This window comes from Caloenas nicobarica, chromosome 14, assembly GCF_036013445.1.
Source record: "Caloenas nicobarica isolate bCalNic1 chromosome 14, bCalNic1.hap1, whole genome shotgun sequence".
NCBI lineage: Eukaryota > Metazoa > Chordata > Aves > Columbiformes > Columbidae > Caloenas > Caloenas nicobarica.
In genome coordinates this window covers 4,976,190-5,000,439 of record NC_088258.1, presented here as the reverse complement: position 1 = coordinate 5,000,439, position 24,250 = coordinate 4,976,190, and the positions used below count along the sequence as shown (strand labels likewise).

The 24,250-nt window shown below is 47.2% G+C and overlaps 1 protein-coding gene across 1 annotated transcript; it reads right to left on the bottom strand.

The window, feature by feature from the left end:
- Positions 1-15,736: 15,736 nt before the first annotated feature.
- Positions 15,737-17,062, bottom strand: LOC135994141 (galanin receptor type 1-like). Its single transcript, XM_065644449.1, has one exon. The coding sequence runs from the start codon at positions 17,060-17,062 to the stop codon at positions 15,737-15,739; it is 1,326 nt and encodes a 441-aa protein (XP_065500521.1).
- Positions 17,063-24,250: the final 7,188 nt, after the last annotated feature.

Sequence of the window (24,250 nt, the reverse complement as noted above, 5' to 3'; positions counted from 1 at the left end):
CTCAATCCTGCTGTCCAAGTGCTTTTTAAGTCTGGAGCTGATGATGAGGCTGAAACTCTGAAGAGGAATCCCTCTGCCTTGTTTTTGACTGGCCAAGGGTACCTCTTATTGCTGTTCCTCTGCTGCTCAGGAAGTGCTTGAAGAGAGGCTGGTGATGGACAAGACCTGCTTGTGTCTCCTGCAGGCAGGAGGTTTGTCAGGTAGCAAGGAAGAAAAACAGCACTACTGACCCAGACAGACCCGATACCTGAGCAAACTCCCTCTCTGCATGGAAGGCAAACAACATCAGCCAGGAAATCAGATCTGTGATGGTGGCAAAGCACTTGCATTATTGTGACAGTTTGCAGATGATGGAGAAATGCCCTATGGGTGGGGAAGGGTGAGAAGGCAGAAGATAGAGATGGAGCTGAAGAAGCACAGGTAAGCAAAACCTGCCAGAGCATCCTGCTTTTCCTTTAGTTGGTGTCAGCTCTCTCACTTGCTGTGTCTCCTATAGACAGGGCACGAGCAGCACATACAGTCATTTCTGGTACGTGGATTTGGCTTCTCTCTCCATCATCAGGTTTCAATGGGAAAGGGGGATTTGGAGAGCCAGCGTCAGAGTCAATTCCTGCTGCTATGAGATGCAGCCTTAAAATGACACTTGGAAACTGCTGAGGGACAAACATCACAGTGCCTGGGAAATGGCTTGTGTGCTTTTCCTAGCCAGAAGCTGACTTTGGACAGAAAGTCCTGTTCTAAAGAGGCCTCCCATGAGCATCTCGCCTGCATCTGGAGGATGCTCTTGGAGACAGGGCATGTGCTTTGCCATCTGGGGGACCAGTCTGCCCAATGCTGGCATTAGCAGCACTGTGGCTGGTTCAAGAGCAAGGATGGGCAATTGCGTGCGTGTCCTTCTGGCACTTTCTTTGTGCTGCCAAGTAATCTGGTGCTGCATGCATCTGATATCAAACACTTTGTGCTCACAAGGATCAGATGTTCAAAGCTATTCGCATCCTAAATATGCCAATAGGTGACTAATGGCTTCTAAGTGGACTGTGCTCTAACAAACCCGAGACATATAAAGGGACTCAGAAAAGATAGGAGAAGGCTCAGGGCTTTGTATCATTTTTAAAAAACCTGCAACTCTCAAGTGTTTTGAAAGAATAATGTCTAATATTCGTGTCTAATGAAAAGAAAAACCTGAAAGAAGTACCTGAAATATTTCAGTTACTTTATCGATTGGTAATATGAGTATATGTTGCTAAACTGTGTTCTGTTGTGGTTCTGCTGCAGCTGATAAACAGCATCCTTGGCAAGTGTTTTCACAAGCCCCTTGTTTATATTCCTCTAGTTTTCAAAATGGAGCTCCATGGAATTCAGCTTACCCCTATCTATTTATCTTAAAAGCAAAGTACTAAGGTATCACTGTAGCAGATACATGGATCATTTCAAGTAGTATCCTTCTGACAGTCTTATAAATGGAAATAAAAAATTGCAAAGCATAGTCATCATCAATGGCTGGAACAAAAATAGAACCATTGCTACATGCATTTTATTGTTATTATTTTGCAAGTTTTAAGGTCATACAAAGTCCAATTTTGTTGTTTGCTTTAAAAGCTCAGCTGTTGGAGGAGTCCAGATCAGAGCAGAGATAAGGCGTTTCTCCCCATAAATGAAAGCTGATGTAAATAACAGAATCCATGTCTCTGGCCTGTGAGAGACATCAAGCTGGTTCACGGGGGAAGAAGCTACAGTTCAAAATCACCATGAAGTCATCAGAAAATCTTTTCAAAATTGTTTTTATCTCCAGCTGTGAAATATGGTGAGATCTGGAGTTTCCTCATGCCTCACAAAAATTGGTGGGTGAAGTAACTCGTCTATAAATAAGTTCCACTTATATGGAATGAAGATTCCAGTATGTCGTCATAAAGACAATCAACAGCTTGTATCCTGTTTCATCACAAACCCCTGTGGAAATCTTTATTGTCCTTGAGCTGTGATGCTGTAGTCTTAAAGCGAGCAGGCATGGAATGCAGGGCAGTGATTCTGCTGAAGCATCAACTAGATTTCAAAACTGAATTCTAAAAAAAACAAACTCCAAACCCTCTCAATTTGTCTGTCTGATATATGTTACAGAAGCATGGGAATTAAATTTAATGGTCTTTCTTTGTAGAGTCCAGAGACCCAGTAATTTTAATGCTGGATTGTTTTCAAGCTGATTTTTAATTTGACATTACTTTTTAAATCGAGCTACTTACAGAATGGCTGCATGGTACAAGTGAGGGATGGGCCAGGAGCCCTGGGCTGTTTTCTATGGAGCTGGAACTGACAAAATACAATGAACCACCATTTCAGATATCCCACAATTTGCTCTCAGGACACTGGGGTATCTCTAGGGCACAGTGACATGCCCAACCATCATGGAGAACTGGGTCATAAAAGTACTGATAGCTTCTCAGTAGGTCTAATGGGGTATTGTATTGCAGCAGCAGACCTAGGAAAATGTGTGACTTTATATTCATTTCGTATCATCTTAAGGATCTCTGCACCAACTACGTCATGGAGAAGTTTTATTACTTCTTCAAGAGCCATAGAATCTGTGATGGTGGAGATAAATCCAGATATCAAATGTTCCAGGCATATACCTGAAAGCAGTCTTGTGAAAAGCTTGTATTAGTGTCAAGCAATTTAACAGAGGACAATACCAAACTGGAATCTTCTTGTTACGATTGCTTATAATTTTATCTTACTTGGCGACTAGAACAGCACATAATTCTTTAGGAACAAGGTGCGAATGTTTGGGAAATCTTCATACGGTCTGTGAAACCTGAAAGGAAAAGACTAAGGATGCGGATTCTTTATAAGAATACCGTGAGGTCTGCTCCTGTTGAAGGAAGCTGCCTTTGAAGAGAGCAGAGGTGAACTCCACGAGCTGCAGAGCTGGAGCGCCTGGGAGCTCAGGGCTCGGGAGGAGGACTTTTGTTGGAAATCCACGCTGACCTTGGGGATGTGGGCAGCAGGGGCATGGGAGGGAGGTGCTGGGTGCTTTCGTGCATGCCAAAGATGAGGCCTGGAGCCACCAAAGAACACAAGGATTAGGCAGGTTGGAAGCCAAACACATCAACTGAGGGCAAGTCCAGCAGGTAGGCTTTTATGAAGGTGTGTATACCATATGCTTTAATTTAAACCCTTCTTCTGCTGTGGTGGACTGAAAGAGCGCTAGTTCAAAAGCAGTTACTAAATATTCCTGTTGGATATCCTCTTAGGTTTATATTTCTTGGATGCAGGAGGAGAAACGTGCACATAGCATTTCCTAGTTAAAAGCTAGCATGTGGTTCATGTGTTCTCACCAGAAAGAGAATACATGTATCCCGCTTTGCTATTTTCTTTCAAGACTACAGAAAGAAAGAGCCCGTGGAAGAGGGTCTCTCGCCCATTTGCACGATGCTAGGGAAGACTCTGTGAGATGGAGCCTGTAGCTCTTCTGGATTTTGGAGGTGCTCTTGTGTACCCTGCACATCGACAGTCCCATGTTACAGCCTGACTCTGTTCTGCGTTTCCCCGGACATCACTCACATGTGTCTTGGATACAACAAAAGACTCAGGTTTCAATTCCTCCATTTCTCAGCTGTTTCTCTTGACACCCAGTAGATGGTGCCACCACTTAGTGCATTTATTTGAGGGGTTTCTTATCGGAGGCTTTTTATGTTTCCTTCAAGGACTGCACATATCCAACAGAATTCCTTCCTTTGCCCTCTAGAAAGACTTTTTGTCCGCCCAGTTCTGGGATATTACCCCAGAAAGCATTTATACCTTTAAATTTTCCCAATTTTTGTCATACCATCTATTTAGCATCATTTTTTACAGTAAATATATTTAGAAAAAAAAGCCCAAATTACGATCATTTATATTTAAATTTATATAATTTCCTTGGCTTTTCATGTTCTTTGAGTAAAACTCAGTGCTCAGATTTTTGTATTGGGCCAGAACCTGGTGTTAGAAAAGCCCTACAAAGCAAGTGGCTCTGGAGAAGTGTTGCAAGTGGGTGCTCAGCATCCTTGGTCACATCTTGAGGAGAGTCTTAGCTCTCTGTTTTGAGGGACCTTGGCAGCATGTTTGCAATTACTCAGAGATCCACCATTAGTTTTACCTCTGGCCAGGCTGGAAGTCATAGTAGCTAATTTCTTGTAACCAGAGCTGACAGCAAAGAGACAAATGGTGACCTCCATTTCTGGCTTAGATGTCTTCTGCTGCATCAGCCCCCAAATGAGAATACCTTCTGTGTAACACAAATGCTTTGATAATTCAGGCTGTCAACTTGTCTGCAAAAGGCAGAAAAAAAGGATATGGGAGAAGGCTTCCGTGTGGCCAAAATGCAATACTTCATTCCTGACCCTTTGTTGGAGGTTTCACCCGTGGAGCATTTGGGTTTCTGCGTCTCAAAGCATGGCTTTCCTTTAGCAGGCTGTTTAAATATTTACCTTCTCTGCCCTTCCCATCCCACTATACTCCAAACTGGAAAAGGGAACATTTATCCACGTGCAGACTGGAGGATGCTTTGTCTGAGCGAGTAACAAATATTTGCAGGTTAATAAAGACTGGAGCTTTCAGTCTTTGGGAACATGTATTTCAGCCTTAGTTTGGAATAGGTGATGAGGTGATTACTAAACGCTGGTTGCCATGGGAAAGGGAGGAGGGTGATTGCTTTTTGATTGACGAAACCGAGAGGTACCTACAGTAACTTATTGCTAATATACACTCAAGGTGCACTTGGCATCAGTGCATCTTACGGGGAGCAGCAGTCAGTCTCGCTAACGTCTAAGGAGTCAGCTTTAGCAATGTTAGTTATTGATGCTGAAGGTCAGTTTTTCATGACTGGCCATTCCTTGTAACATCCTTCGAATTTTGTGTGGCTGTGGGAGTGATTCCCACAAGGACGGTTGATTGAATTTGTGAGCAGTTCAAGGGTACTCGCAAATCAAGCAGACAGCTGGCCACCTACAAACTGGCACTTTGGCAGCACAAAGCATTGGTACAAAATGGAAACTGGAGGCTGAGGGCTTCTTAATAAGTCAGATTATCGAGCTGGTGTGCTGGAGAGCAACTCCTGCCTCAGAATTTAAAGATCTTAGAAGAAAAGCTGTGCTGCGTGGGGGCTGTTCATGGGGTTGTAAAGATGCTCCAGCTGAGCGGTACGTGTTGCAGCATGTGTCTGTGTTTTGGTGCTTGGAGCACAAGGCAGAGGCTGGGTCCTGGATTAGATGCACCAGGCATGACTCTTCCCTCCCTGGGATAAAGCTGCAGCAACCCCTACCCAGAAAAACGAGAAAGGCGAGGGGAGTATGAGAAGGGAGCAAGAGTTGCGCATAGCAGAGGTCATTTACCATCACTTTGGCGATTGTTTAGAGGGAGACCCCACAGGCTCCACAGCTGCTGGAGGCTGTGAGATGGTTTGCAATCATCTCATGACTCTTGGGGAGGCATCTAGACACCAGCACCTTGCCAGAGCACAGCTTGGTCTGTGGCAGCAGCACCAAACTGTGGGCGGGATGGGGTTGAGCACATCTTCAGGAGCTCGAGAGTAATGGAGGGACTGGAGCAGGTCGTGGCAGCCCTATCTGCTGGTGCTGAGAAGCACTGAGCACCTTCATCCTTTCCTACCCACCCTTTGTGCAGAGCATGGCTGAGGACTGCTCTTGATGCCATTTCTCTCTGGAAATGGGAAGTATTTTGGGTGCAACCATTGAAAATATGGGCTAATTCCTGCTGCCTTTACTCGTTGTCCCTCTGGCATTTCTTTGTACACACAGGTAACAAGCCACCTGGGTCACTGTGGGTTTTCCGCCTTGCCCTTTTTCTCTGTTTAGTGCTTCTCATGTTGGAAACAGTCCCCAGGTAGCCAGAGTCTTCGGAATGACACTTAATTCTCTTATTGCTGTCCTTAATGATCAGACAGCGATGGAGGCACATCATTGTAATTGTGTTTGTCTTCTTCACTGGCTTTTCCTTGTAAATTTGTTTCTTGCATTTCTTTCTGGATGGCAGATGTGTTAATGGATGGGCAGTTTCAATGTGTTTCTCTTTTGTGTGCTGTAAATTTTGGACATATAAGCACTGACAAGAGATAAGTGCGTAGAAACCACTTCTGCATTAATGCCAGTAATTCAGAGATTATAAATATATATGAGACAGTTTCTGTGATTATGAGTATATTTTAATGTTTTGTTTAATGCGCTGACTCTCTGAGGACGAGACCAGAAAAAAAACCCCTCATTTGAATAATTTAAACAGCTAGCAATAAAAATAGGAGCAAAGAAGGGACAAATTAAATAACTCTGCTTTCAAATGTATGCAGATAGCATTTCACTTAAGGACCTGGTCCTTGCAATGGAGGCTTCAGCCTGTTGTTTCAGGGACCAAAGCCTTGGGCGGCAGAGCCTGTGGGACCAAGGTCCCGGCATTTCCTCGGGGATGGCAGGACCGAGGGAAGTCGAGTCCCAGCCCATGCGGTGGTACGAGGGAGGCATGAGTTGAGTCTCGTGGCATTTTCCATTTGAGGGGGCCATGGAAGGGACAGCAGGGACTGCCAAAGCCAGTTGTCATCCCCTTCTCCTGGGTGGATGGCAAACGATCATGTACTGAGGGGAGAGGCACATAGGATAAGACAAGTTCATGTAGTCCCCAAGTTGACTTTCTTGTTTTTGGAGCAGCTCCTCCTAGCAGAGTAGGTACATATGTGTACTTACCAAAGGATACTTCATTTATTAATATGTTCTTTCTTGCTGCTTCACAATCTAAGCTGTTTTCAACTCTGTATGTGTCCAGCTTTTTGTTAAGGGTCACTCTCCATCATCTCACCCCTTTATTTGTAGATTTTCCTTGTTCCAGCACAGCATGCCAAGGAATAATAATAACAATTTAAAAAAGCTTAACTTTTCTCACAGTTGAGAAAGGACTTGGGAAAACAACAACAACAACAAAACAACAATAGTCTATCAAAATATTTCCCATAGGCAAAGGCTGCTTGACCGAACATGCTCAGGCTTATCAGCAAAAACGAAACACTACTTTTCTCTTTCTCACTCCTTTCGAGTCCTTCTCACCAGCAGAGCACCTCTCTGTGCCCACAGGGCAGGACATGGACCTTCATCAGAAGGTGCCGTGCCCTGAGGATTTCCTCCAGTCAACTTCCAATCGCCAAGGTGAGAAGAGGCTTTGGGTTATTGGCCATACTCTTGTGCTACAAAAGCAGGCAGCAAAGAATCCCTCTGGTTGTCTGTCTGTTTAGTGCTCTGTTTAACAGCTTCAAGTCTGCACATAAGAAATTTGAGGTCTTGCTGTCCGGTTGCATTGTACCCTTGCAGTCGACTGAATGTGGAGTGAGGAGCTTTCCCCGAGTCCCAGCGGTGTCCCTCTTGGCTTCCCTTGGGGACGGGCACGGAGGAAGGGGAGGCAGTATCCAGACCCCTGCATCCATCACTGCCCCCCATTTTCCCAGGTTTCACTTATTGCTTGATGGAGCAAAAGACTCGGGAAAGAGTTGTTTACTGTTGCTGGGAGTTCTGGCTTCCAGTTCTGGCATTGTGCCTTGCAGAAAAGCTTTGCTGTTTCCATGACAATTTTGGCAGCTTTCTGGCTTCTGGGCTGTCCTGCCTTGAGATCAGGAAGAGTATTTTGTTATTTTGCTGGAGAACAAAGACTTTCCCACCGTACAGAGTCTTCCTGCACTGTGCTTGCAGATGCGGACATGTGGCTGCTGTGAATGTGTTTCTCTTCTGGGACACGTGTCTCTCTAGATCCATTTCTCTCTCCTGCAGTCAGTCCTGTGTGATGTGATGTTGGTTAAGCAATGAATTTCCATTCACAGCCTATGGTCACACTGGTATTCACTGACTTCTGGAGGGATGAGAGTGTTTTGAATTTGATATACCTACACCATTATGGGCTGGGAATTGTACTTATATGTAAGTATTCTTTATTTCTGAAGTAGGCAAGAAAACTCCATATAGCTGGAAACCTATTTTTTCTTCACTATCTTAATTTTCACTGCAAGAGGCTTCACATCATCAGGCTGCTGCATTGTTCTCGGCAAATTGCTGGAGGATTCCCTAAAGGATACAATTGCCTATATTGGCCCCTGAGAGTCTGTGTGGAACAAGCAGATGGCTGAAAAATATCCAACCTTGAGACTTGAAGGGAACCTGAAAACATTAGTGAGAATTTCACCTTTCTGCTGGGAGAAAAATGAATACATTGCAGCTCAGACCTCTTGGAAAGATCTAATGTGGTATTTATTTCAGATATAAATTTGACTATATAAAAATGACACCTTTGTGCTCAGCCTCTGGTGCGGCATCCAGCTCTGACTTGTAAATTAGGAGCAGATCCATTAAGTCGACGGAATTACCGCAGCTGATGTGACAGCAGCCTCACCTTGACAGTGTTTCATTCACTGGGGGCTTCACTAATCTCCTGCAGGTATAAATCAGAAGAAACTCTGACAAATTCACCAGCAGTGGAGAGGGAATGAAAGAGAAGCAGGATCTGCATGGTTTTGGGCAGCATTTTTTTGCACACTCTCCGGCGACAGAGGAGGCAGCATCCCTACCGCCTCTCCAGGCACTTGGGAACTGCGCTGGAGCAATAGCATCAAAAACATTTTTGCACGGACTTTTGAGCATCCTTTCGTGTTGCTGCATGAATGCACCTCTGTACCCCCTCCCTGATGTGCCCTGGTCACCACGCGGACCTCACGAAGCTGCTCATCCCACCCCAGCCTGTTTCTCCTCCTGCTCACAGAGGAGCAGGCTGCAATGAGGATTTAGGAGGAGGATTTTTGGTACTTCTGCTACTGCATATCCTTTTCTTGAAGCATTTCTGCCAGAGGCTGTGTTGCATTGTTAGCTTTTGAAGGAGAACATCCCAGCCTTTGTGGAAACTTTGAGTCAACCCACTCCCAATACTCATCCGTAATGCAAGGCTGTGCAGGAACTTCTTGATTTCTCCTGTGCTACCCAGAGCCCAGAAGAACAGTCTGAATAAGCAGAAGAGTTGGATGGAGTCTTAGGAAATCTGTGTTTGGTTCTCAGCTGAGGGAGGCAATTAGGGAGGTTACTGAGTCACAGCCGCTCAGCAATTACGCTGACATCTCAGGTGCAGGTGCCGCTTACCCGCTGCTAGTTGTGCACATTCATGCTGGAAATGGTCTTTCTCCACGCACATCCTTGGGCTGCCTCTGGTAATGACTACTGCAGATTTAATAGCATTATAACGTTAGCCAGTCAGACCTTTATCAGAAGAGATTAGCGGGCGCGTGAGAGTTTTAATATCCTTGGTAGCTCTATTTCTTCACATGTAATTGCCTTAAGATGGTTTTATTTCACTGCCTGGCTTTTCTTCCATTCTCCTTTTTATTCTTTCACTTGTTTCCTGAATGTTTTGCCACATTTTCCTTCCTCAGACTGAGAAATAACAGGTCAAAACTTGTGAGCACTAGGTAATGGGATACATCTGCCTAAAGACCTGTTCATACAGCTCTAAAATTCAGCAGCTCCATTCTCGTGGTGAATGGCTGAGAAGAGGAAAGCGAGGGTTGACTAAGAACACCTTAAGTGGAAAATTAAGAAAGATAAAGCCTATGTGGCACCTGAGGTAGCAGCTGCCCAGAGATGCTGGAGCATCACTGGTCCGTGGTGGACAGGTCCTCATGGCCACCCAGGCAAGCTCAGTCTTGCTGCGGTGATTAGAAATGAGAATAGTTCAGTCTCCCCAACCTGCACCGGCCAAGTACAACAGGTGCCCAGGCTGTGGGGCATGGGAACCAGCCTGGAAATCCTCCCTGGCAGCTCTGCTGAGGACGTGGTCCTCGGCGTTGGGAGGTGTGGAGCGAGGGACTCAGCTTGGCCAGGCACTGACAAACCACCACCTGCAGGGGCAGGGACAGGCCAAGCTGCCAGGGAATGGGACAGCGAGAGCCTGGCCCGCAGCGGTGCTGCCTGCTCCCTTCTCTGCAAATTGAACCCGGAGAGCCTGGCAGAGACCAGTGGCTGTGAAAAGCCTGCCTGGTTAAGGAATGATTAAAGTTTGGTGATTTTATCCTGTGATGCACACAGCATTTTGTGGTATCTGTTATCATAACAGCTCACAGACACAGGGGTAAGGCATACAGGGATGAGCTGTTAATTCCTGGATCTTTCAGGTGCAGAAATATTTCATAGACATTTTTAAAATTTAAGCCTCCTTGGATAATTTCCCTCCCAGTTTGCAACATAAACCAGCTGTCTTAGTAAGGGTGCAATGAGGCAAGAACAAAAAGGTTGGGCATAGAAAACTTTTAAAATCAAAGGTCACATTGCAGCTCCATAAGACTCCTTCTTCCCAATGCGGTGAGGATAATCACAAGCTAATCAGTGCCCTGGGCTCTGACAGTCCTGAGCCAGCTCTTTACTGGTGTGCTCCAGGCACTGATTTCTTCAGGGAGTTTCTTGCAATCAGCAAGAGACACCAAATAGGAAGACTCAGGTGTAGATTCCTCACTTCAAAAAAATCTTTTCTGCAAGTATTGAATCCATCTTTATTGCTGAAATATTTTAAATTTTTTATTTGAATAAAATATTAATGTAATAATTGAATTATATGACTGCCTCACAACCTTTAGTGAGTGGGTACCCTTGTAAGATGGAAAGCAGCATTGTTTTTCCCTCTCCAGATTGGGCACTTATCCTAGTGTGGCTCCTCCTCTGTCCCAGACAAGTTTTTCCCAGTCGATTCAAGCTAAGAATGAAAAAATCCCTAAATCAGGACAGCCAGGAGCCTCATGAGATGAGCTGACAGAGAAACTTGGAGGTAGGCAGTTGCATGAGGCTGCGTTGACTTTCCAGCTGTGTTTTGTCAGCTCTGAGTCCTGGGACTTTGCCTAAAGATGTTTTGCAGGCGGAGAAAGCAACTGCTGCAATTCCTGTGCCCCTGGGGCTGACCTAAGCAGCCGTCATTCATTCCCAGAAAGTTTGGGAAAGTCTTATACAATCCCCATAGGTGCCAGGTGAGCAGTACTTGCCTGGAGGCTGACCGTTCCCTGGAGGGCTCCAGCGATTGCTTTGGTAGTACCTGCTCATAGCTGCTCTTTCATTTGTTCTTCTAGCAGCCTCCGGTGATTTATTTTCATGCTGAATATAATCACAAAGGTAAACTGAGCTACACTGATTTTTTTCCTAGAAAATTCATGCTGATAGTTCTCTGGTTCTTTACAACAAGGGCGTCACAGCACACTAGAAACTGAGGCAACTCTTGTGCTCTCCCCATTCATTTAGTCATTTCAAGTCAGGAGAGCTCAAGTGTTTGTGTATGAGATGTGCTGCGGTGGGGGGAGTGTGGGAGGAGATGCAGGAGTCGTGCTGGGGGCTGCTGGTGCTGCAGATAACTCACCAGCCAGCTTCCATCCTAGTTTGAATCCCAGCATCAATAAGCATAACACGTAAAATACTAACAGGCAGGAGTGTCCCTTTGGAGGACGTTCTTTCTGGGATGCTCAGGGTTGTTGCAGTGAAGGTGCTGGCCCACCGAGAGGGCTGATGAATAATAGAAGGGGGACAGATCTGTTATTTCTGTTGTGGTGCACTGGAGTGGGCACCGGGCACCATCCGCTGGGACTCAGCTCTTGCTGCTGAGGGAGCATTTCTCAGCCTGTGTTATGTCAGTGTTAACGTGTCCTACCACCAGATGACTGTGTCCTGCAAAGTTTTACTGTCGATCAAATTATGCCAGGTCTAAAATCATCCCCTGCTCTCCTTCCACTTCTTATAATAAGACTCCGGTTAATGTGGAGCTTTTTTTGCATAGGAAGGTAAGAACAAGGGTGCCGAACAGACCAAACAATGCTCAGCCCAGCATCCTGCTCCCAATGGTGGTCAGTAGTCCATGTCCTGGGAAGAAGCAAAAGTGACAATTATAGCTTTTATATCAAATGCTCTCTAAGCCAGAAGTTGCATCGTCATTTTTAACAGCCCTTGATGGCCCTTTCTGCTGTGAACAGTCCAGTCTTGTCTTGCACCCTTGTTATTCCTTTCAGCCCTCGCCCCCTCCTCTGCCCGTGAGCTCAGCTGCTGCTCACGGTCTGAGAAAAGGTGCTGTCTTGCCCCTACACATGCTGTCTAATCATTTCACTGGCTTCCCCTGAGTATTTTATTATACAAAACAGTGATTCATCATTCTCTGTACAAGGGCTATGTACCAGTCGTGATTGTATGTACGTCTATGATACCTCATATGAAAGATTATCTCTTTTTTCCTTACTCCGGTGGTTCACAGGCAGAAAATAAACCTGTAGCATCTTTGAGACAAAACTGACAGTACAGGAATGGATCATGGGATATTCCCAAAGAGAGTTACCAAACAGGAACTCTCTGTGTGTCCTTACTGCAGCAAAGGGATTCAGGTAAAGCTGTTTTTGGTTTGGTAATGTGGTAAAATGCCCATATCGATTCTGATGGCAAAGCAGAGAAGAAAGTCCCATGGGGGGAAAAGTGGGACTGAGATGCATTAGCGGCATTGCTGCAGGAAAAACTTGTCCTCAAGACATCTAAAATTCCCATTTGCAGTCTGCCTGGGTGCATTTAGAGAGAAACACGTTTCCTCAACCACACACCAAGTGTGAGACATTCGGCTTCAGCTCCTTTGAGGAAACCATCTGTGTTCATCAGCCGGAGCTGTGCCTGCTCCTGATTCCTCGAAGGGCCATGAGTCCCTTCAATGCCTGTCAAAATGCCTGGCATCTGAAACGAGGAGCTTGGGTGGCCTGAAGGACCCTCAGATGTCTTCTCAGTGCTAAATATAAAGAAACATTTTATCAGGTAGGAGGGGAAAAAGCCACCTTCCCAAATGCCGAGGTTTCACCTCGCTCAGAGCCAGCGTGAGTCACCCAGGCACTGCTGCGTTACACAGACCTGTTCAGGTTAATAAAATCACTGCCCGAGCCCGGGCAGCTCGCCGAATGCTGTGTGGCTTTCATATTGACGTCACTGCTTCTCATTTACCCTTGGGTGATAGTGACCGAAATTCATTACTACCTGGCAGCTGTCGGGTAAGCCGTGCAAAATAAATCAGTGTTCTCCGTAGCAAACAGGTGTCTGCAGCACAAAAGGAGCCACTCAAATCAGCAGGGCAGGGAGGGATTTTTCATCAGAGGAGTGAAGGCGTGAATGAGTCGTCAGAGTGAGGGGAATTTGCAGGCAAAGAGTGATAACGGTGAGAGGCAGGGGGAGATTTTGCTGTAGAAATAGCGGAGAAGAGGTTGGAGCATGGGGGGTAGGGAAAGAGTGACCAAGGGAGACAAAAAGGAGTTAAAGTGAGCAATTTGACTTTATTACAGGAAAACAGGAACACTGAATGAAACTGGAAAATACATTTAAAAGTGTGAAGAGGCGATGACCTTGCCCAGTGGAAGTGACCCTTGCCACAGTGTGTCTTGGTGGTCAGGAGCTCCGTGGGGCTGGAGAAAAGCAGGGGCACATTCAGGAGAACACACAGTCCCTGGTTTTTCTGCTTCCATGGAAAGTACAGAGACTTTCAGGGTAGGAGCCTGGCAACAGCTCATGAGCTGAGAGAAAACTTTAAAAATCTCCTCTGGGATACTTTAAAATGTGGATTTCTTGCACCTTTGATTGCATCATTTGATGCTGGCCATTCTCAGAGCCAAGTCACCACATGGCACAGAGCTGGTCTGGCATCTCCAAGGTCCTTTCACTGCGGTTTATTCAGGGCAGGATTAAATACGTAGGTTGGGGCAACGTGGGGAATTTTCAGTATTGTTTTACGTCTGGTCTGGGGGTGGAGGACATCTATTTCCAGGACCTGGAGTCAGTGGGCATTCAGAAAAAGCTTTTAATGCTCCTCAGCCTGATGCAATTTGTCAGCCCTAAAAATATGCCTTGAAAGAGGAAATAAAATGTTCATAGGCTTTTCTCCACAGCTACTAAAAGATCAAGCAGTACGTACACTCCTGTATCACCTGCAAAAATGCAGATGTTCTAATCTCCCAGCACATATAAAACCCATTTCTCACCCAAAGTAAATCTGGGTAGTTGTAATTTCTTTGTTGTTCACACAAAAAGAGAATACAAATTGCAGATGCCACTGCCTGTTAAGGAGGAATCTTTTGTTTTCTGGTTAGCTCATTAGTAACACAAAATGTTATTGTGCAATCATTACAAAAGTGGGAATCTTTTTGAGTTGAATGACTATTTTTCATGTCTTTTTTTGTGAGCAAAAGGCTCCCTAGAAGGCAAGACAATATTATTTGAAACCTAGATTTCCCAGAATATCTTTGCCTTGTTCAGTAATAAAAAAAAGCCCTCAGTCATCAAAAAGTCCATTAAAGGCAAACTTCTCTCCCAGGAAAGCTGCTGCATTCGTCCTGGGACTTGCCAAGAGCAGAGCCCGGGTGCTGGTACCCAAGTAGCGGGGACACGAGCTCCTCCGGCATCGGGGACAATGTGCATCCCCTCACACTCAGCATTGGACACGCACAGGGAAGGGGCAGATCCCTGTTTTCTTTGCAGCCTCTTGGGTCTTTGTTGTAATTATTGGTTTGGTTGGTTTGTTGGTTTGTTTGTTTGTTTTTTCTCCCACTTCTTGCCTGGTCTGATGTATTTTCACTTTGAGCTCTTTGGGAGAAAGGTTTTTTTTCCTTATGAATATAGATCCATTCTCAGTGCGATAGAATTCTCAAGCTTTAGTGAGGCGCTTCGATGCTAACATAATAAAAATACACAATTTATTTATCAAAGCCTCCTTTAAAGAACATGATGGAAGAAATAGGTTTTAACCTACTTCAGATCCTCAGGAAAGGCAAGTACTTTGATTCTCTCCTTCCCAGACGAATAGCATTGCCTTAGTTGATTCTGATTTTATTAGCTATAAGCCACTTTCTATTTTTATTTTCACATGCCATTGACTTGGTTTGGTACAGACACAGCTGAACAAGGGCTGGTTTTTCAAGTGCAAATCATGTTAATAGATGTCCAGCTCTTTCCACTCCACTGCAGGAACATAGCTGTAAGAAAGAGAGCTGATGCCCGAAGAATATTTTCCTATTGCATTTCCTAAATCACCTCTGAGGCCACATTATCCCTTCTGAATTCCCAAATGTGAAGTGGTGACGGTTGCTTTAGTGCTTCTGGCACTTTCTCTTCACATCAGGAGACTTTATTTGCATGGAGGAGTGAAACAATATGATCAGACAATGAAATCTCAAGTGGTAAAGTGTGTGAAATTCTCCATTACTATTCCTTTTTATGATGCTGTTTCTAGCATTTCTTCACTGCTTGTAACTACAACTGATGGATTTGGAGCAGAGAGTGCCTCTTATCACTGCTCTTATCAGCACAGGGTGCGCAGCAGCAAACAGTCAAATCGTTGCTGTACCCAAATGGCATGTCTGCATCCAGAGATGGAGCTGTGGGGAGGGCCCACTCGTTGGGAAGTTGATCTATCTAATTATGTGACTGTTGACTGGGCAACAGGCTACACTTCTAGTTGTCCCTGGTGAAAATACTTTGTCTAAAGACTTGATCTGAGTTAAAATATGTCATCTTTTTCTCTTATTATTTGCTTCTTCCCCTGTCTCAGTATTTTTGAACTGGTGGTAGGCGTGATTAGAAGAAAGTTTTTTTTCCATCATTAAAATATCTGTTTCAGAAAGACCTGTAAAAAGTCATTAAATGCAGATGAGGGTGTAAGGTGCACTTCCTGAGCAGAATTACAAGGAAGTGTTCTCACTGGAGACAGTGTTCAGAGATGGATGCTGGCAGGAGTTCAAGTGTCCACACTTGTTCTTATGGCCATGACCTCCCTGATATCTGCCCATGGTGGGGGTGGTGGAATGGCCTTTCCTCGCAGGGTCCATTGAACTCCGGTAAGAGAGCAGCTCTGGGACCGAGGAATGGGTTGTCCCTTCGGACAGAGAGAAGTTAAAGAGAGATACCATTCTTTGGTGGTATTTGTTCTTCATTTCCTTGGCTGACCTGTAGAGGTTCCCAACAAAGCAATAGCATATAGGGTTGAGGCTGGAATTGGTGAGGCCAAGCCACTGGGCAAAAGGTCTGAGCTGCAGGATCCAAGGAGAAGGAGTCACATCCTGCAAAGATTTGGGGATGTTGAAATCAATCCAGATGTCCATCAGGTAGACGGGCAACCAGGATATTGCGAACAGCAGGACCAGGGCCACCACCATCTGCGCTACCTTCTTCCGGATCTTCAGCCTGGAGGCTGGCAGAGATCGGTTCAGGGCAGTGCTCTCCTTCAGCTGGCTGCTGCGGCTCCACAACCGGCGCACCGTGAGGAAGCAGATGACCATGTTGAACAGGACCGGCAGGCAGTAGAGGGCACAGAAAAGCAGAAAGTTGTAGGCTTGCTTGAGCCTCTCCTGAGGCCAAATCTCCCTGCAGATGGAAAACACCAGAGGCAAACCCTCCACCACCCCAATCTCATCCCGTTTGTTCATGAAGATGAGGGGCATGCATATCCCTGAGGACAGCAACCACACCACCAGGATGGTGCTGAGGATCCTCTTCTGGGTGAAGAAAGACCGGGCGTTGAGTGGATTGTGCACACTGTAGTAGCGGTTCACGCTGATGACGGTCAGGCTGAGGACACTGGCAGAGACAGAAACCGCCTGGATGAAGGGCACTGCTCGGCAGAGGAAGTCCCCATACACCCAGGCTTTGTAGATGAGGTTGCCCACGGTGATGGGCATGCAGACACACACCACCATGAGGTCACACACCGCCAGGTTGATGAGGAGGCTGCGGGTGGCGCTCAGGCTGGACATCCGACTCCGGCGCTTCCGGGTGAGCACCCTGATGGACATGATGTTGCCCACGAAGCCCACCACAAAGGACACGAGGTACATTGCTGTGAGGCTGATGGTGATGGGCTCCTTCACAAAGAGGAAGAGCATCTTCTCCAGCTCTTCCCAGCCCAGCTCCTGGCTCCCATTCCAGAGCCCGCCTTGTGTCTGGTTCTCCTCCTGCCAGAGCTGCAGAGGGCCGGGGGCGAGCCCGGGGGCGGGAAGGGAGGAATTCATGGCCGAGCCCCCCCCGGGCACCCCAGGCTAACAGGGCAGAGCCTGCAGCGCTGCCCCAAGCGCTCTTAGCATGTTTAGCTGGGACCAACCATGCCTGCAAAAGAGGGTGCAGAGAGAAGGGATGAGCGCGGGCTCCTGGCAATGTTTTCCCTTCCCGGGGAAGGTGTCGGGTCAGAAATGGCTTCTCAGCAACTTAGTTGAGAGGTGGCCGTCGGCACTGGGGAGGGCGGGCTGGGCAGCGCTGCGCAGCTCCGCGGGCACCGACCGGGCAAGGGCGGCGGAGCCGGCGGGGAGCTCGGTGCCCGGCCGCGGGGAGACGGCGCCTTCGGGGAGGGGTCGGAAAGACGAAAGAGGACCCCGTCCTCCCTGTACCCCGGGTGAGCAGCCCCGGCCGCGATCTGCCGCGACTCCCGTCCCTCCCGGGAAAGTTGGGTGCCCCGCAGCCGCGCTGCCGAACCCCGGTCCCGGGCTGCCCCCGCACCCCCGGTTCCTACCCCCGGTTCCTCGGTTCTCCCCGGTCCCGCGGCGCGGTGCGGCGGCACTCACCGTGTGGAGGGCGGGCAGCGCCGGGCCGGGCTCCTCCCGCGGGCAGGTCTGCCGTGTGCCGGCAGCGCGGGGCCCCTGGTACACGAACACCCCCACACCCTCGAATACTTCCAACACACCCGCACTCCCAGCCCGGCGCCCACCCTGCGAGCGCGGCTGCCACCCGCGCGGCCCCCGCGCTCACACGCACACCCAGAGCGCTGCACACGCACACGGTCCTGCACACACACGCCCAGCCCTCTTCACAGACCTGTCCTACAACACACGCACACACTCCTGCTTAGTTGCCCGCAGCTCTGCATGGAGACCCCGACAGAATCCCCGTCCCTACACAGCATCCCCCAGAACACACGCACGCTTATAGACCCCCCCACACGCACCCACGCACTCTGTGCAGGTTCCCCTTGCAAACACTTGGCTGCATGCACCTTTCTACAGGTGCCCTGCACACCCCTCCCACCCTTGCACACCGCACCTCTGCACACACACACACAAGCACCCCGCGAATGCACGCACCACCCTCCTCTGTACCCCCTTCGTGTCCCCCCACCCTCTCTCACATCTCTGCATGTTCGCACCCGCTTTGTACTCCCCCCACCCCTCCCGCTCACATCCTCCTTGTGCACGCAGGTACAGCTCAAACTTTGCACCCCTACACGCACACCCTGTCCACACACACACGTACTTTGCACATCCATACGCCCCCCACTCCTGCTCTGCCCTGCAGAGAAGCGCCTCCTCATCCCCTTCGCCGGGAGTACTGGCTGGGACTGGTCCCTGCCTGGGCCGGGCCGTGCCAAGCCGAGCCGAGCTGAGCCGAGCCGAGCCGAGCCGAGCCGAGCCTAGCCGACCATGGTGCTGAAGGGACAGCTCCGCCCGGGCCGGCAGGGGCGGGCAGGGAACGGGCAGAGAACGGGCAGGGTTGGGAAGGAACGGGCAAGGATGGGCAGGACCAGGCAGGGACCGGCCAGTGACTGGGCAGGACCAGGCAGGACCGGGTAGGGACCAGACAGGCAGGGACGTGCGTGCGTCCCACCGGACTCTTTCTGATGTTCCCTTCTCTCCTGGGGGTTCCCTGGGCTCAGCTACAGCAGGGCAGGGAGGTATCCTGGCACTTCAGTGCTTACTTCAATTCTAACATCAAATCCACCCTCCTTCTCTGCTCTTCACCAGAGGCCGGTACGCCAATGGTTAACACCATAGCAGGTATTGGTGGGAACCCACTCAAACAAGGAGTGCTCAAATAAGAAACACAACTTTTTGTCTTCTCTCTTAAACTGAAGGGATGGGGAAAACAGATCATGGAAAAAAGTCACTTGCGAAAGTTGAAGGGCTTGGTTGAGAAACAAGGTTGGTTTGTAAAATGAAGCTTTTGACTGGAGGTGCTCAGATGATGCCAGCGAATCACAGGGGGGAATATTTGACAAGAAGAACTGATACCTCTGCCTGAGGTTTATTTTTTATTTTCTTTCTTTGCGTTCTCTGAGAGCGAGGTAACTAATCCAGCGCCGGCGAAGGCTGTTTGTCACTGAATAGTGAATGCCCTTGATTTCAGCAGGAATTTCTCCATCCATTTTAGTCTATTTAGGTGAAAGAAGAAAGTAAATATTTTTGGTCAGCCTTACGTGAAATGAAAGAAAGATCAGCAGTGAAACAACATTTGCGGGGTAGGAAATGTGATCAGTGTATAAAGCTCTTCTGCATTAGAATGCATTTGCTTTAAGCATGTGACCGCTTATTCCCTTTTAGTTTTATGTATGTGTATTTATAGATCTTCAGAGACAAACATCTTCTACAAACTAATTATAATGTGTTGCCCAGAGCACAAGGTACACATTATTCTATGCAGTGAAATGCACAGATACTCTCATGGATACCTAAAATCTGCTGCAATTTCACAGCTGCTCCACAAGCAAATAGATCTGTTGCAAACAGGCAACTACACAGCCCGGGGTCGAAGCTGTCAATTGGAAATCTCCATGCACCCAAACCCTTGCCAGCCACTGCCCAGCCTCCCTAAAGCAGACCTGTCATTACACACAGAAAACAACAAAACGGAGGTGTTTAAGTCAACAGTTTTAGTAGGGCATTAACAGAATACAAGAGAAAAGAGTGAAGAATTGTGCCAGGGCTCTTTGAACATATTTCGTCTGGGTAGTCACCTTCCAAAGGTTCAAGCTAATAAATACAGTCGTGTTCTTTTTTTTTTTTTTCTTTTTCTCCTCATGCACTTTATTTGTAACCTGCATGATTTACTGCTAATGAACCTTTAGACCTTAAAATATTAGGCTAGACTATTAAGTTCATCAGTGGTTCAATATAACTAGGATGAATCTGCTTTTGTATCCATTGACACAACTCACAAATGCCAAGTCATCTCTAACAACAAATGACAAATCTGTATGCTGTGTACAGCTGAGAGAGAGGACAAGGGCATTGATTATAATGAGTTAATTGATTCTAACGAGTTCAAAGTTACCAAATAACTCAAGATGGGGAACCTCCAACAAAAAGAAATGCCATATCCTTTTCACATTGGTTCCCCTCTTATGGAACATCTTTGGCATGGAAGCTAAATAAATCCCACTGGAGACAGGAGCCATCCTTCACCAGCAAGGGTAATGAAGTGGACTCTGCTTGTACAGCAATGTACATCAGAAATAACCCACTGGTCTCACCGGAGTTATAGCTGTGAAGAACTGACCTGAGAGGAGTGAGTCAGCCACTTTGGGACTCTGCCAGAATCTCAGAAAAACTCACAACATCTCCCAAGCCTGCTACAGCTGCCCAATCCCACTCTGCCCACTGCACATCAGAGTCCCAGGACAGGGTAAATTTAGCATAGCTGTCTCAGCACATCTCCCTGCTCCTGCTGCACCACGAGCTGGGTGTTGCACAGCTGCAGCCATGCTCTGACTGTCCCAGACCCAAGATCTGGTGCAATTTAAAGAAACCCCAAGGCTTTTCCAGCTTATGGTGGTGACCAGATGGACCAGCTCCTGGAGAGTGTGAAGGTGGAGCAATTCCTCTGGTTGTGCATCTACTTACAGCAGCCCATTCTCCCTGCTGAGTACACAGGGCACGGTTTAGTGGCTGGGCTCTGGGAGGGGTATTCCCCCCTGCCAGTTCCTCCCCACAGGGAACGCACACTCTTGGGTGGACCCACCAGAGCTGTGTCCTTGACATGCTGTTTCCTGGCTAGCACCTAACCAAAGGACATTTTTGTTTCTTAGCTTGCTTTCAGTTTGTATCCCAACATGCCTGATGTGTCTTATCTGCTGCAGTTTGATCAGTAAGCCTGTTTTGAGACAGTGAGATTAGAGGACGCAGCTGCTTTTCCCCACACTGGGCTTGCCCAGCAGATTTGTGGGGTGGGGTCTGCGCACTTCACAGAGATAAAACAGAATTAAGGCATGTCTCAGTCAAGCGGGGGATCTATTGGTGCTACTGGGATGGACTGTCCAGGGGCTGTTTGTGTTTGGGAAGAGATGGTGAGCTGGGAGTGCACCCCAGGTTGATATGGGAGGGCAACACTGGCACCAGTGAAATAATTTCTCACTGGTTTTGCTGGGAGGTGCTGGTTGGACCGCCCTTGAAAAGCACTGGCTAAACCCCAACCTGGTTGCCACTTAACCCTTCTGCCTTTCACAAGTTTTTGACTGATGGCATGGAGATGGGAGGACCTTGGGGTCAGGGAGGCTCTCTGAGCCCTCACACCTGCCCTATGCTGTGCCCACTCTGCCCCCCTACCAGGGACCTGGCTGCTGCTGCAGCCTGAGGGGTCTGTGTGAGCATTTCTGGTGCTTGATATAAACAGGAGTAATATGGAACTTGTGTCTCTGCATCTCTCTTGCATCAGGAGAAAGTAACGGCATCATTGTTTGCTAACTTGTATGGAACAAAAAACGGTGCCCATTCTTCTATGGGCTGTTTTCTCACAAATCTCTAATGCAGCAACAAAACTCCCCAAATCCCGGGTGCCACCGGTTTGGGGGATCTCTGAGCAGCTTTGCCGCTCCCTCTGCTGGTGGCTGCTCTGTCCCTGTGCCACCGTTGCTCCGGCACCACGGTTTCGATGGGGACACGAGTTATTTCTGGCACCGTGGTCCGTGTCCTCAGCATAGCTCTGATGTTACGTTCGCTGATGTCAGCGCATTGACAGGGCTGTGAATCCAGCAGGAGATAAGAGGCCAATGCTGCACACAAAGACAATACACAGAAGATGCCAAGTGCACTTCAGATTATTTGAAAATAAAATCATAAAACAAATGAAAAACATCTGGGAATCGATGTTTGTTGTTTGTAATTACTTTTATGAGAGTGAAAACCTTTCTTTTCCCACTATTCTTCCTTCTTAATCAAAGAATGAAACATTTAAACTATTTCAAGTGTCCTTTGGAGGATTTCAGATGGAGAATGTATGCATTTTTATGCCTGAGAAAATGCACCAAAGTCTGTTTTCACAAACAGATACGTGCCAAACTCCTTATCTTCTGTGCTTTTTATTGGAAGCCTCTTAGATTGAGTGCTACAGAAATGTAGTGGCTGAAATAAAAAGATAATTTTGTACAGAAGAATTTGTCTGACATGGTGTTCACTCGCTCAAGAACAATGAAACACTGTTTTGGCATTAGTGTGATTGAAAAATCCGTCTTACAGATATCTTTGCTTTTGATTTGTGCAGAAGTGCACGCAAGTAGCAGGCTGGGGAATGTAGGGCTGAACACGCTCCTGCAGGGACCTTGCTTAAAAACAGGACCACACCAAGTGAATTTAACTCTGTCTCTTTAAAAGGAGGGTCACTAAATGGAGATGTACTGCAAAACAAAGCGGTGGGTTGTTTGTTGTTTATTTGTTTTTTAATGAGACATCAGTGCTGTGGATCCCTAATTCATTGCACAAATTTACAGACAAGATTTTGAAGTGATACTGAGCACTAAGTCAAGTCTTCCAGAAGTTAAGAGAAGCCAGGACTTAGCTGACGTGGAAGCTGACATACAAAACAACCATCTAACAGCTGCATCCAGCCCTTCTCTCCTCTGAGCTGTCATCCAGGATCGGTTGAAGCAATGGTGGGATTTCCTCCGTGTTCGTGTTTCGTGTGGTGGTCTCGCCCTCTCGATTAATACAGATGCCATCAACCCCAGGGAGAAATAATTAGACTGAAAGTAAAGCCTAAATCAAGCAGATGTGGTAACTGAGGAAAACTGGTGGTCTGACCAGGTTTGTGGAGCTCCATTTCATCCTGTTATAACCAGCAGTCTATGCAGTTTTCCACTGATACAACTGAGAAGGGAGTAAAACAATATTAAGAGCGGGGGCTGCCAAGGCAGTCAGTCCTCTATCCTTCTGCCAAATTTGCATAACAATATTGCTTCCCTGGTGCTCTGTACCCAGGTGCAACAGGCTAATAAAGAGCTTTTTAGATGACAAAGCTCTTAGGGCTCCATCAGCTGATTGCCATCTGGGGGAAGTCTCTGACAAAGGCTTTAAATTGGCCACTGTTTGCTTCTTCCCAGCTGCAGAGGCTTGTGGAGGGGACATGCAGGAAGGGTGGGCTCTGAGAAAAGCCCTCTCAGGGCCCGGATCTGCTAGTGTCAGGGAGGAGATGAGGAATTTAGAAAATACAATAGGAGGGAATTTGTCTTTCTGAGCAAGATTATTTACTCTCAGCCTAGGTGATGCTTTGCAGATAGCTGTCACAAGACAGATGCACCTGGGATGAGGTTGCAATAAGAATTACTATTATTATTGTTAGAACTTAAGTACATTTGCTTGGTGAGCCAGTGTTGCGTGTTTAAAAATAAGCTTTCCTCTATTTTGTACTCCTAATCAGGAAATCCTTAGGATTTCTGCTGGGTGGATTCAAGAGGGCATCAGCTGGGAGGCAGGGAGAGATGTGATCCTGGGTCTGAATGCTCTCCAGCAGCCTGCTCTAGTGTTCTGACAAGGTAAGGGGAAAAAAACCCAACCCACTCTGTGAGCTGTTATTTATTTTGTGCAGCTTTTTAGGAGGAATCTCCACAACTAGTCATAGAAAATCAGGCAGGCAGAGATCTTGAGGGGTTGTTGAAGTCTGTCAGGATCATTTGCAAACTTTTTCTCTCTACTAATAATGCCTCGTCTCTCTCCGTGTGGTGACTCATCTAGAAAGACTTGGGTAATTTACTGGAACTACAATCACTGCCCTCTCATCACCACTGACCGTGTCTGTCTTTCTGCTTCCAATGTGTGTTCACAGCACCTTCAAGAAATGACAGCTGACAGTAGCTGGTGTTTAGCACAAAGGTGGGGGTTAGAAGGTGAAATAGCTGCATCTCACTTTTACTCCCAATTTTTGAAACCAGAAAGCTTTTTGTGCGATAAATCACACAGCAATTGCTAAGCCTTTCTTTGGACAGATGGTGTATCAAGGAAGGGGAAGAAAATGAAGGGATGTTGGTGGCTCTTTGATCATTGTTTGGGCTGGAGCATAAAAGAAGCTAGAAAAATGCTGATTAGTAGCTGAGATCACAGCAATGATACCTGTGTACAGATGAATGGAAAACCCTTGGGCTAATGAGCTGCTCAGCAGCCCTGGCCCCTCATTTCAGACACAGGGCTGGCTCATCTGTGTGACCTGGGCTGTGCAGGGGTTCAACA

What these genes read in the sequence shown, in the direction of transcription:
- LOC135994141 (XM_065644449.1), bottom strand. Translation starts at nt 17,062, where the DNA reads ATGAATTCCTCCCTTCCCGCCCCCGGGCTCGCCCCCGGCCCTCTGCAG.